At 45.6% G+C, this 13,513-nt stretch overlaps 2 protein-coding genes across 4 annotated transcripts; one reads left to right on the top strand and one right to left on the bottom strand.

Moving 5' to 3' along the window:
* Nucleotide 1: 1 nt before the first annotated feature.
* APEX1 (apurinic/apyrimidinic endodeoxyribonuclease 1) lies at nucleotides 2-2,718 on the bottom strand. Of its 3 annotated transcripts, none has more exons than XM_025920032.2 (5): nucleotides 2,617-2,718; nucleotides 2,156-2,281; nucleotides 1,760-1,947; nucleotides 936-1,128; nucleotides 2-794 (listed from the first exon to the last, which is right to left on the bottom strand). In XM_025920032.2, the coding sequence occupies exons 1-5, from the start codon at nucleotides 2,705-2,707 to the stop codon at nucleotides 277-279; spliced, it is 1,116 nt and encodes a 371-aa protein (XP_025775817.2). In that variant the 5' UTR covers nucleotides 2,708-2,718; the 3' UTR covers nucleotides 2-276. The 3 variants fall into 3 exon arrangements, with proteins under 3 accessions (XP_025775817.2, XP_086566379.1, XP_086566380.1); XM_086710253.1 differs by having other exon boundaries at nucleotides 2,586-2,668; XM_086710254.1 differs by lacking the exon at nucleotides 2,617-2,718 and adding an exon at nucleotides 2,432-2,579.
* Nucleotides 2,719-3,033: 315 nt separating this feature from the next.
* OSGEP (O-sialoglycoprotein endopeptidase) lies at nucleotides 3,034-9,632 on the top strand. Its single transcript, XM_086710255.1, has 11 exons — nucleotides 3,034-3,351; nucleotides 5,404-5,523; nucleotides 5,707-5,882; nucleotides 7,460-7,555; nucleotides 7,679-7,728; nucleotides 7,876-7,954; nucleotides 8,520-8,585; nucleotides 8,699-8,789; nucleotides 9,016-9,091; nucleotides 9,188-9,286; nucleotides 9,431-9,632. The coding sequence occupies exons 1-11, from the start codon at nucleotides 3,237-3,239 to the stop codon at nucleotides 9,468-9,470; spliced, it is 1,008 nt and encodes a 335-aa protein (XP_086566381.1). The 5' UTR covers nucleotides 3,034-3,236; the 3' UTR covers nucleotides 9,471-9,632.
* Nucleotides 9,633-13,513: the final 3,881 nt, after the last annotated feature.

Raw genomic sequence — 13,513 nt, forward strand, 5'->3', positions numbered from 1 at the left:
CTGAAACTATGGCTCTTTATTTTCATGTGGACAGTTCAGAGAAAGTCATCAGTAGCTTTTGTTTAATGTAAAAAAAAAAAAAAAGCACAAAAAAATCGGGGTTTAAAGGAAACCTAAGTGTCACTAGGAGCCTGGTTGAAGGACTCGTATTTTTAGAAGGGAAGTAACAGTGCAGATTTCTTTAGAGAGCAGTTTTTAAAGAAGTTTGGGGAGGTTAAGTTTTAAAGCTAGCTTGGGGGGCTTATTTCCCCAGCATAAAGTAATTTAAGGGAGGTGTCACAGTGCTAGGTACAGGGTGATGGGACAGTGGTCACTGCCCAGGGCCTTGGAACGGATCTTGCTGTCACACAACGCGGGTAACAGAGAGTGTGACAACAAAAAGTAATCAAGGCGCCAACCAACATTTTTGGATCGAGCATTCATCATGTAGGTCCAAAAGGTATATGCATAGGCCGTGTTGGGGTAGAGGTGCCGGAAGCTGTCAGCCAGAGGCACAGCCTCTAGTAATTCCCCAAAGCCTTGACGCTCTTGTGGAGTGAAGCCAGCATTCTTTTTGTTTCCCTTGGGGTTGCGAAGGTCAATTTCTTCATGGGCCACATTGAGGTCCCCACAGAGCACAAGGGGCTTGCGGGAAGCCAAGCCCTTTAGGAACTTGCGGAAGGCCTCATCCCAGCGCTGCCGGTACTCCAAGCGGACCAGACCTCGGCCTGCGTTAGGTACATAGGCTGTTACCAGCACAAATGAGTCAAATTCAGCCACAATCACCCGGCCTTCCTGATCGTGTTCCTCCTCACCTACAGAAACAATGAAACAAGATCAGCATAAAAAAGTATACAGAATGGGAAAGCAAAGAAAGTAACTCCCATTAGGAGCTGGAACGGGAATTAGCAATTGGTTTGAAAGACCTCAGGGATTAGGAATTAACAGGGTCTCACCAATGCCATAGGAGACTTTGAGTGGGCACTGGCGGGAGAGCAGGCCCACACCACTGTACCCTTCCTTGTCTGAAGGAGCTGACCAGTATTGATGGGATAGTCCAGGCAACTCTTGAAGTTCAGCTGGTAGTTTGTTCTCTGAACATTTGGTCTCTTGGAGGCACAGGATATCTGGGGCTTCTTCCTTTACCCACTGTGAGCGAAATGAAAGATAAGAAAAATACTATCAATTCAGACAGCAACGTTTGATTATCAATCAAACATTTACTAAAGACTGTGCCAAGTACTAGAGATACACTGCTTAGAGAGTCGCACGAGATTTTAACACTTCTAAATTATAGAACTGGCAACTGAGAGGTAAAAAGAGTGTTACATGCAACACTGAAGAGATTACATTTCTTCCACAGGCAGAGGATAGCCATCTAAGATTTTTAAGCAGTGATCATTTAATTTTAAGTAAACTCTACGCTCTGCCACACATGGAGCAGCTTAAGTTCACCAACTGGTGGACTGAGCCAGCCAAGCACCCCTAAGCAGTAGTATTTAAACGGAGGATAAACTGGAAATGAAATGGAGCAAGTCCAGTAACAAGGTTTTTGCAACATGCAGGGGAAGGGATGAAGCCATTAAAACAATGGAAATAAGTTGAAAAAGACATTTGGAAATAAAAAGGTTAAGAGTTGGTGAAGCCCCTCCTTTTAACTCTTGCACAAAAAAACTAGACAAGGGGAAAAAACCTACAGATTAGGGAAAGGTGATTAAATCCCCAAATCATTCAATACTGAAGAATGTCTCTTCTGGAACCCTCCTTGAATTCCACTCACATCTAAACCTTTCTTTTTAATCCAGGCTCGAAGCCCATCCACATTCCAGGAGCAGATCTTGAGTGTGGCCGATTTACCACTGGGCGAGGTTTTCTGATCTGGGGGGTCCTCATACAGGACCGGCCCCTCTCCTGCTGCCTCTTTTTCGTTTTTCTTTGCTCCAACCTTACTCTTCTTGGCTTCTGGCTCTATAAAATAAGCAATATACAATGATAAAGTTGGCAGTATCCAACTCTGATCCGGATTGGACTACAGACCCCCCATTGTGAGCTTGCAGTTGCTGCGACTTCTTCAGCCTGCAAAAACGCAGTCAGCAGGTCCGCACTTCCTGTTCACCGGGGTTAGAAACCCCCTCACGGCAGCCCCTAGGGAGAGGGCCTCATTTCATTCTCTTACCAATCTTGGGCTCTTCCCCGTCTTCTGCCACAGCTCCCTTTTTCCCACGCTTCGGCATCACTGTAGCGAACGCCCTTCTGAACCTGTACCACGTCGCCCACTGAAGCAGTATTTTTACCGCGTTACCTGCAGACGAGATGTCGTGAAACCAGCTAAAGCTGGGGAAAAAACGACTTCCTCGGGCGCCCCCGCACTAGGTACCGCCTTTCAAATCAAACTATCTCTGAATTCTTTCCCCGCCTCCATGCAACCTAGGCCCTTCAGCCCCTCACCCACCAAACTAGATCATTTCATTATGCTTTGTGCCGTGCTCGCGAGATCTGCCCTCCAGCCGATCGAGGGCCTTAATTAAGGGTCCCGACTTAGCTTGCAGATCAGACGATCAAGAAACCCCACCGCTGGGCAAAATAAGAGCAACCCTGCATCTGACCTGCTCGGCTCCCAGCCTGGCTCCTCCTTACCCGAGCACAAAGAATTCGTGCACGCCGTGCCCCCACGTGGGTATCTGGAGTGGTCAGGTGATCTGAGATGTGCAGCCTGAGGCGGGGGCATGCGCGTGATTGGTCTGTCTGGAACCACGTGACGGGAAGGCTCGCCCTACTCCCCCCACCCCCCCCACCCCCTTCTGCAACTCTCCAGGGGACTGAAGGCCCCGGCCTTCCATTTCTTGGGCTGTTTATCGGCGTGCCAGATGCAGGATTCATTCTATCACCCTGACCGAAGATCCCAGGGCTGTGCAAGAGAGGGAAAAAAGTCAGTGGAGAAGGCTGGCTGGACAACGGGAGAGAAGTAAAGAGATGGATAGGAATGTAAGGAGCAGATGCCGGCTCAGCGTCCCTGGCAGTTAGGAGGACAGGTCCTTGAAGGGGCCTTGATGGGCCGCTGTGATGACGGGGGCGGGGCTGCCGCGGGGGCGCCCTCCGCGGGAGTTCTTTGGCATCTCTTGGTGCACGCTGGTACCCGGCCCCTGGGTACGTAGTCTTCCCGTGCGCTGCGGAATCCGCGGCCCAGCACGGCCTGCTGAGGGCTACACGGTTGCGGTGGTAGCTAGCCTTGCTGGCGTTTTCTCCCAGGCTCGACCATGCCGGCGGTGCTGGGGTTTGAAGGCAGCGCTAACAAGATTGGTGTGGGAGTGGTGCGGGATGGCGCGGTGCTGGCGAACCCGCGGCGGACTTACGTCACGCCTCCCGGCACAGGTGCGTGTGTGCGGGATTGACAGTTCACAGCGCCCTTCTCGCGCGGCAGCGCCTTCCATCCGCCCAAACGCTAGCAAAGTAGGGCGTGGAGCGCGTTGTCCCCTCACAGAGCTGTTGATCCGAGTCTCTGAGATTCGTGGGGCAGGATTAACCTCACTAGGCTGATAGAAGAGTGACAGACACTTGGACCTGGATCTTCTGGGTTCGTTTAGCTTTCGTTGAGCGCTTTTTATGTGCTTATCGTCGAGCGCTTTTTATGTGCTTATCGTCAGCCGGAAGCAAAAAATAGATGTTTTGAGCTTCTGTGGAGTCGGACATATAAACAAAAGTTTATGGTAAGATGAACAATGAGTGTAACGCAGATGCAGTCAGAACTTCCTAGAATGAGAAGGAGTGTAGAGTTGCAGCTTGGGGGTTAGGAACAGCAATATTCATTTTCAGTATTTGTTTTTGGATTTATGTTCCTTACTCTTTCAACGTTTTTTTTTTTTTTTAATTTATTTTTGGGACAGAGAGAGACAAAGCATGAACGGGGGAGGGGCAGAGAGAGAGGGAGACACAGAATCGGAAACAGGCTCCAGGCTCCGAGCCATCAGCCCAGAGCCTGACGCGGGGCTCGAACTCACGGACCGCGCGGGATCGTGACCTGGCTGAAGTCGGACGCTTAACCGACTGCGCCACCCAGGCGCCCCGTTCCTTACTCTTAAAATGGGAATAGTCATACCTGCATTATTGAGTCTTGAGAAAGAAATAAATTGTTAGACGTATTACTTTTTTTTTTTTTTTTAATTTTTTTCAACGTTTTTTATTTATTTTTGGGACAGAGAGAGACAGACCATGAACGGGGGAGGGGCAGAGAGAGAGGGAGACACAGAATCGGAAACAGGCTCCAGGCTCCGAGCCATCAGCCCAGAGCCTGACGCGGGGCTCGAACTCACGGACCGCGAGATCATGACCTGGCTGAAGTCGGACGCTTAACCGACTGCGCCACCCAGGCGCCCCTAGACGTATTACTTTTAATGAATGTTATTTGTATGTTATTTGTTACTGTGTTGTATTTTGTCTGCCCACCCCTAAAACTTCTGCATATGTAGGAGAGGACCACTGACTTGTATATACCTGAAAAGCCTCCCTGAACAGGTGATGTTGTGACAGCTCTTTCGTTAGAAAATACATATCTGTGTTTAGCACTCACTCTTCTAGGCATTTTGGCACCAGGAATGCAAGGATAAATAAAATAGCCAATGCTTTGGGATGCTTATGGTTAAATTGGGGAAAACTACAGATGATTATAATGCTATAATTGATATACGACACAGTGTGTAAAGTACAATGATATGATCGTGCACAGGGCTGGTAGGGTCACAGAGAAGATCACTAAACGGTTTGAGTTAGTTATCCCTTGAATTAAGTCCTGAGGCTGAGTAGGAGTTGAGTATGAAGAAAGGCATTTCTGAGAGCTGGTCAGCCTAGCTGAACAGGCCAGAAAGAGTATATCTGAAAACCTGGAAGATAAGATACTTGAGGAGAGTGAAAGAGACTCTTCCTACACTGTGTAAACCTTAAAAATAAAACAACCAGTTGTTTTACCAGTAAAATGGGCTCATTTAGGAATAGTAGAGAATTGTGATTCAGATCAGGGAAGCTTTGGCAAAACCATAGGCAAATCTAGAGACCAAATGAAAGGATTAATCTTTTATAGGGAAGTGGGGGTAGTTGGGAGGGACTCTTAATTTTAAATTAGTCCATTGAAGTAAACTGAGAGATCCAAGTGTAGTGGCTTTCATTGGCTGGAAAATCTCTTCCTCTTGATGGGGTGGTAAATGATAGGCTTCTTCCTGTTGGGAATGCAAGGTATGTTCTTTTCTCATCAGGGTCTGCAATTGAGAAGGAGTGTTGGGGTGTGAAGGCTTCCCCTTACAGCCTCCTGACTCTGTTTTAAGTGAGATTTCTTTCATTCTGTTTCACAACAACTAAAACACCCGTTTATGACTTCTTCCTACCTTTGCTGTAGAAAAACCCTATGATCTCTGACCTGTGTCCATCTCCTAGGATTCCTTCCAGGTGATACTGCCAGGCATCACCGAGCTGTTATCCTGGACCTGCTACAGGAGGCACTAACAGAGGCTGGATTAACCTCCCAGGATATTGATTGCATTGCCTACACCAAAGGTATAGCTGGGAGACTGACGATAGAAGAACATACCTGGAGCCTGGCTAGGTCAGAATGGCCTGCTGCTCTCTGCTACCACCACTACACCACTACTCCTACCCCACCTTTCACATCCCTTACTTTCCCCAGCTCGGTTTTTCCCAGTGTCTGTAGGATTCTAACTCCCATTTCTATCCCCCTAGGCCCTGGCATGGGTGCCCCATTGGTTTCTGTGGCTGTTGTGGCCCGTACTGTGGCCCAACTGTGGAATAAGCCTTTGCTGGGCGTGAACCACTGCATAGGCCACATTGAGATGGGCCGCCTCATTACTGGAGCCACCAGCCCTACCGTGCTGTATGTCAGTGGAGGAAATACACAGGTATTTGGAGTATTCCATCATTGCTTCATAATTTCTAAGGCAGTGTATCAGCAACTTTCTTGTTGTACCTGAATGGCAGCAACTCAAGAACAAAGCTGGGCTAAGACATGCTAGAAAACCCACAAGAAAGTTTACAACATTGTAGGTTTAGACAGCATGATCAGAACATTAGATGGCTTTCGTATACGTGGTTATAAAGATAAAAAATTTCCATTTAGAAAAGGAAAGAAGGGTAAGGATTGAGGTCTTCAAAATAATGAAAGTGTTTTTACTTTTATTATTTTGAAGCTTTTTTTCCCCTGTACCTTAGCAACTAAAACCGAGGGATACCATGTAATTTGTTTCTTTACAGTAATTTCATATTTTGTTTTATGTTACTGGCAGTAAATAGAAGTTGTTATTCTAAGAGTGAAAATATAAGTAATTTTTAAAACATTTTATACGGTAGAAGGTATTTTAAGTTTATAAGCTAAACCAGAGTTGTTTGGGGTACCTTATGAGACCTTTTTAGGTTGGGATTGGAGAACTCTAGCCTTCCTATCCCACAGAGCACCTGATGGGGTTATTGTCAGAAAAAGTCATTGTCCCCAGCTTATGAACGGCTTAAAACTTCATTTTGTGAAATAGTCATTTAAAATGAAGTACACATTCCCATGAAAATGACATGGGAACTTTTACAGGTAGAGGGCAAGTAGCAGGTTGGGGCCTGAAGGATGACATACAAAATTAGGGACTCAGGGTGTGGAAAGTAGCAATGGAGGCTTGCAAGAGTTAACGAAGAGGAGCAGTGATAGTTTTTCTCTTCCCTCTTGAAACTTGGTTAGGTGGGAAAAACAGGGAAGATGATTGGTAGAGAGGAGTAGATAACAGAAGTAGAAAGACAGGATTTTTTTTCCTTCCCCTTTTGTGGCCAGCCTTTTAACAGCAGAGTATGATCTACATCAGAATGGAAAGAAATCTTTAGTAGCATCGAAAAGGGAGAAGGACTTCTTATAGTCTTAATGAAGCACTCATTGTCAGGAGTATATGTGTGAGTGGGTGATAAATATTCTCTGTGCTAGAAGCTAGTCATATGTGAAGAATGGACATAAGTTGATTGCCAGTGTTGAGTTGGGTGGGTCATTAGTGTGACCCAATATGGGATTTTTGAGTTTTTCAACTCTACCTCTTGTTTTGTTTCCAAATAACACTATGCTGGTGGGATAATCTAGAAGGACTCTGGTTCCCTGCTTCCAAGCAGGAAAGCCTGTTCCTAATCCATATTGTCAAGACTGCATTTAAAGGATATATTAGGAACCTCCAATCTAGAAAAATGTATTCAAAACGAGAATTGCTTCTGCCTGACCTAGGCTACCTTCTGTAGATGAGAAATCTGCTCTAGGAATCCTCAGGGTACATATAGGCTTCTGAGATAAGAGCTATGAGAAAGTACCTATTCAAGGTTTGGGTAAGTTCTTTTGTTCTGTTTGTCATTGGAAGCTGCAGTGGCCATGTTGATCCTCTCTTATGCTCTTCCCCAAAGCCAAATACTCCTCTTTACAGACTTGAGGTTTCATGGACATCCTCATCACCCTTAGGTGATTGCATATTCAGAACATCGTTACCGCATCTTTGGGGAAACCATCGATATTGCTGTGGGTAATTGTCTGGATCGTTTTGCTCGAGTGCTAAAGGTAAGCCACTGGGGCTGGAGAAAACATGAGATATGGATGAATTAGAAATGGAGGGAGAAGGTCATAAATTAGTTTCTTATGCCTCCTAGATATCTGTCTCTATCCTCTTTTTCCTTCTGCTAGATTTCCAATGACCCAAGTCCGGGCTACAACATCGAACAGATGGCAAAGCGGTAAGGGGACATGAGGTGGGAGGAGGCTGCCTGGCGGGGCTTCAGTGATTTCCCTGTATGTACATTAAGAAGGCTTTGGAGGGGCTTTGGAGGGTAAGCAGCCAACTAACTACAGGTTGAGGACATCGTATACTCCCTCCCACACAGAGGCAGGAAACTAGTTGAGCTGCCGTATACTGTAAAGGGGATGGACGTCTCATTCTCAGGGATCCTGTCTTTCATTGAGGTGAGTGTGGGACAGGTGAGGAGAGATCACTTTCATGCTTTTATATGAGGCATATCTGTTTTGCTCACCATTGTATTTTGTGCCTGTAGCATAGTTCTGGGCCATGTTAGATGCTGAATAAATTCATTTAGCAAATATGTATTAAGCATCTTCTGTGTGCCAGGCACTCTTCTAGGCAATAGCAACACAGGATGGAACAAAATCAAAGTCCCTGCCTACTTGGAGCTTACATTGTAATGGGGGAGGGGGGCAACAAGATGAAGAAACAAAGAAGGGGCAGATAATAAAAAGAGCCAGATGATGATAAGCCTTATGGAGAAAAGTTAAGCAGAGTAAGGGGTCGGGGGGGAGGTTGGGGGTGCCAGGGCAGGCATTTGTAATTATTGAATCCTGAATCAGTGTCGCCTGTTCTGTAGCTTAATGCCAGTGAAAGGCAAAAGCATGCTGTAGATAACGCTGGCGAGATGAATTGTCATGAAACATGGTCCTCCAAGTGCACTAATTTTTGCTCTCCTGTCATCCCCAAACCACAATTCATTATTTTATGTATTTTTTTTAATGATAGGATGTAGCCCAACGGATGCTGGCTACAGGCGAGTGTACTCCTGAGGATTTATGCTTCTCTCTGCAGGTAATGGGATAAAAAGCTGGGACTGAACATTGGGACTGGAAGACCTTTTATATAGTACAGCAGAACTAAGCTGGGATCCCCTCTGGTGTTGACACCTTATTTGTCCCCCACAGGAAACCGTGTTTGCAATGCTGGTAGAGATCACGGAGCGAGCCATGGCACATTGTGGCTCCCAGGAGGCCCTCATCGTGGGAGGTGTGGGGTGTATGTATCATTGAACTGTGCCCCTCTTTGCTGTTCTTGGGCATTTACATCTTCCTCCTGATAGTCTTAATCCCTAAGAGTTTGGGGAAATTGCTAGTTTCCGCTTCCCAATGCCTGCCCTCTAAACCCCTACTTCATTTTTGTAAGTAAATACACATGAGGTGTACAGCTGGACCATGCAGAAATGGCTGAAACTAAGCCAGCCCTACCCCCTGCCCCTTCATAGGTAATTTGAGGCTACAGGAAATGATGGAGACAATGTGCCAGGAACGTGGAGCCCGGCTTTTTGCCACAGATGAGAGGTAAAGGCCCTTTCTCTTTCTTGATTTCTTTTTTTCTTTAATTACTGTGATTTTTCACCTTTAGATTCCAAATTTCATATATCTTTTCCTTCCCAGATTCTGCATTGACAATGGAGCCATGATAGCCCAGGCTGGTTGGGAGATGTTTCGGGCCGGGCATAGGACCCCCCTCAGTGATTCTGGAATCACACAGAGGTGTGTACCTCTTGGAGGGTAGATAGGATTATATGGAAAGTAGGCAAAAATCAGCAGGGAAGAGGGTCCAGGATCATGAAGGCAGGGAAGAATGGAAGATTCTAAGGGATAGCTATCCATCAAGTTTTTCCTGTTTTTTCACAGGTATCGGACAGATGAAGTAGAAGTGACCTGGAGGGACTAACAACTTTAACATGATCAGAGTAGATAGTGCCCTACGTAGAGCCTACAGGAACTTGGACCTTAATCTCTGTCTGATCTGGGCACCCTGGTGAGGCTATGGACTCCTGTCTCCCATAATTTGAACCTCAAGTTGATTCAGCAATAAAATATTGTTGGTTTTGTATGTTGGTAATTGGCTTGTGTTAATCAGGAACAATACAGAGTTGGCACTGGATAAATTCTTGTTGATGGGGTGAATGGATAAGGAGGCAGGGGTCAGAGCAGTGCCTTGGCTGACTGCAGGGCTGCTGCTGTGGAGCTGAGATTGAGGGGATATCACAGCTCCTCTTCTGACATCTCCTTAATAACAGCATTGTCATAACTAATACTATTTCAGTGTCAGGCTCTATGCTGAGTGCTTTGTGTTCGTCACCCCATTTAAATTCTTTGGAGTAGGTACTCAGGACTTGTCTCAGAATAGCCTGGGGCCAGGTCTAATTTTGTACGAATTTGTAACTCAAGAGCAAAGCTGTCCCTCCTCCTTGCACTTACTCCCACATGCTCCTACATATACTTCCCCTGGTGGATTTGAAGGGTTGCCCCAGATCCACCTCCCTCCCTACCACAGCCCTCTGGAACTAACATCCTGCCCTTTATCGTGTTTGTCCAGCACCACGAGGAGACCCAAACCAGCAAGTCTCCTCTCAGCTTTGCACTCTAATAACTGTTACTCTCCACCCCTTATTTATTTGTTCCTCCTGAAATTCTTTTGTGCTCTCTGGAACTAAACTGATTAGTAGTAAAATTACCTATATCCTCATCCTGTTTTCTGAGTGTTCTCTTTACGTTCCTGTTCAGGACCCTGGTTTCCCCCTGAGAACTCTGCTTCTCCTACTGTGTCTAATGATGGTATTTTCTCACCCACATCCATTGGCCCTGGAGAGGGTGGTGTGGGTGACCTCTTTTCTCCTCATACTGTGTTCGATCTATTCCCTCTCATCCCTAACACATCTGAGCTTTGAAACACATGTCATCTGTTAACTATACCGTGCCGCAACCACTCCTGTCAAATCCTGATGATTTTAGTACCCGTGTAGGTGATCATTCTAATGCTCTGGCCTCAGCTCTGTGCTCTTCCCGTGATCGTGTCCTCCACCCCCACTTCAGCCACTCATTCCCTTGGTCCTAGTGGAGGCCTACAGCTCCTCCATATTTCATTCTGAGACATCCCTCCTACTTTTGTAGCTCATTCCCTTTAGTGCACTGAATCCAACAATTCATCTCTTCATCAGGCCCTACAATCTGTTGCTCTTCCTTTCCACTGACCTCATCCCCTACAAGTATTCATTTCCCTCCAGCTAAACTCCAGTCATGAGCACTTCACTGCAAACACCTCGCCTCCCTCACCTCTCTGGCTTTCATCAGCCTCAACTCTTCACCTACTTGATTTCTAGACCCATGCAGCTAAACAGGCCAGCAAAAAACAGCCAGGTTGACCTGTCTTACTTTAAATTCAACCCTGACACTCAAGCGGGTCCTTTATGTTCCCTAGTCCTTTCGATTGCCTTGTTTCTGGTAACTTTTATTATGCCTGCTGACACCTCAAATCTCCCATATCTTCCCCCACCCATTCTCACTCTTATGTTGGCTGCTATGTTAGTGAGAAAATAGAAGCAATCAGAAAATGTATGGGTGCCTGGGTAGCTCAGTCGGTTGAGCATCCGACTTTGACTCAGGTCATGATCTCACGGTTTGTGAGTTCAAGCCCACGTCAGGCTCTGTCTGTACTGACAGCTCAGAGCCTGGAATCTGCTTTGGATTCTGTGTCTCTGTCTCTCTCTGCGCCTTCCCTGCTCGTGCTGTCTTGCTCTCTCTCTCTCTCAAAAATAAGTAAACATTAAAAAAATTAGAAAAAAAAAGCAATTAGAAAATGTTCACAAGCTCCCACCACTACATCTAATCACCTTCCAGTATTTATACCCATGTACTCCGCTTTCTCTCCTGCTAGTATATACCAGTATACTGTTAATAACTGTTACTGTATACTCAGCTGGGATTGAATTTGCTCCCCAGAGGTTTGGTTGTCACAACTGGAATGCAGGACTACTGGGTAGAAACCAGGGATGCTGCAAAATATCCTGCAGTGCACAGAACAGCTCCCCACACAAAGAATTGTCTAGGCTAAAATGTCATTGGTTTCAAGGTTGAGAAACTGCTATGAACAAACTATCCATGCTCCTGTCCAACTACTTAAATGGTAGATTCCATCCTCTAACCTTTCAGGACATCTCTCAGCAGTTCCCTCTCGTTTTTATTTATTTATTTAAATTTTTTTAATATTTGTTTATTTTTGAGAGAGAGACAGAGCGCGAGCAAGGAGGGGCAGAGAGAGAGGGAGACACAGAATCCAAAGCAGGCTCCAGGCTCTGAACTGTCAGCACAGAGCCCTATGTGGGGCTCAAACCCACTGACTATGAGATCATGACCAGGGCCACAGTTGGAGGCCTAACTGACTGAGCCACCCAGTCGCCTCTCTCATTTTTTTAGAGTCAATATTTGCCTTTCTTTCCTAGATCTTCCTCTCAGCACACAAATATGCTGTCATTTTCCTCATCTTACAAACATGAACGCCTCTTGACCCCATTTCACCTTTTAGTTGCTTCCCGTTTTTCTGTTCCGTTTTATAGCAAAACATCTTAAAAGAGTTGTTTCTACTCCCTCCCAATCAATTCCTTGTTAAGTTCGCTCCAGCAAGGCTGTTATTATCAAGGTCACCAATGACTTCACATATCTAATGGCGTATTCACCTTCATCCGCATAGCAACATTTGACACTCCCTCTTTGAAAGCCCTTCTTTACTTGGCTTTAGGACATGTTCTCTGGTTTGCCTTCTAGTTTACTGACTGCCCTTTGTTTCCTTTGCTGGTTTCTCCTCATTTCTACAACCTAGTAACTCTAGAATCCAGTCCTTGGACTGCTTCTGTATTTATTTACACACACACTTGCGGTGAGCTCATCCAGTCTTACACATTAAAACCATTTCAGTGTGGATGACTCCCAATTTTTAGTTCCAAACTGGAAGTCTGTTCTGAATATCTAGCTGCCAATTGGCATTTCAACTTGGATACCTAATAGATATTTCAAATTTAACATACAAAACGCTGGACTTTTTTGCTCCCCTTTAACCGCTGCCGTCTTCCCTATTTCAGTGAATGACAACCCCGTCCTAATAATTGTCCATGTCAAAGCACCCTGATGTTACCTGACACCTCTTTTTCATCTCTGGTTCATCAAATCACATAGACTTTAACTTCAGAATATATCCAGAATCCTGTTTCTTCTTACTTCCACTGCTTCCACCCTAGAGCAAGCCAGAATTCTCTATCTCCAAGACTTCTGCAGTAGCTGGTGTATCTGCTTCCACAACTGCCCACTTACAGTCCATTTTTAACACAGCAGCCAGACTGAATAGTGTTAACATAGAAGCCAGGTTATGTGACTCTTTTGCTCAAAACCCTCTGTGTCTTCCTATATTGGAGTAAAAACTAGAGTCCTTTAAGGGCAAGTGAGACCCTCCAGGATCTGCCCTCCTCTCCCCGCTTACTGCTTTGACCTCATTTCCTGCTACTCACCTTGTTCACCCTGCTCCAGCAACATTGGCCTTTTTATTTTTCCTTCAACACTGAAGGTGTACCAGTCCCTCAAGGTCTTCATACTTGTTGCTTTCTCTGCCTAGAAAGCTCTTCCCTCAGCTATAGCTTGCTCCATCAGTCCCATAATCTTACGTCTTTGGTCAACTTTTCTTCTTTTAGTGAGGTCTTTCTGACCACCCTACTTAAAATTGCACCCCTCCAGCACTTTCTATCCCCCTTCCCTGTTATTTATCTTCATAGTACTTAACTACCTTCTTTATTTTTTATTTTTTATTTCTTTATTTTATTTTATTTTTTTTAAATTTTTTTTCAACGTTTATTTATTTTTGGGATAGAGAGAGACAGAGCATGAACGGGGGAGGGTCAGAGACAGAGGGAGACACAGAATCGGAAACAGGCTCCAGGCTCTGAG

This window comes from Puma concolor, chromosome B3 (assembly GCF_028749965.1).
Source record: "Puma concolor isolate L17-30 chromosome B3, mPumCon1.1.hap2, whole genome shotgun sequence".
Classification (NCBI taxonomy): Eukaryota; Metazoa; Chordata; class Mammalia; order Carnivora; family Felidae; genus Puma; species Puma concolor.

Coding starts and splice junctions, on each gene's coding strand:
- APEX1 (XM_025920032.2), bottom strand. CDS start 2,707: ATGCCCCCGCCTCAGGCTGCACATCTCAGATCACCTGACCACTCCAGA. Junction 1,129..1,759: donor TTAAAAAGAAAGGTTTAGAT/GTGAGTGGAATT, acceptor TTTCGCTCACAG/TGGGTAAAGGAAGAAGCCCC. Junction 795..935: donor CAAAGTCTCCTATGGCATTG/GTGAGACCCTGT, acceptor TTGTTTCTGTAG/GTGAGGAGGAACACGATCAG.
- OSGEP (XM_086710255.1), top strand. CDS start 3,237: ATGCCGGCGGTGCTGGGGTTTGAAGGCAGCGCTAACAAGATTGGTGTG. Junction 3,352..5,403: donor CGTCACGCCTCCCGGCACAG/GTGCGTGTGTGC, acceptor TCCATCTCCTAG/GATTCCTTCCAGGTGATACT. Junction 7,729..7,875: donor ATCGAACAGATGGCAAAGCG/GTAAGGGGACAT, acceptor CCTCCCACACAG/AGGCAGGAAACTAGTTGAGC.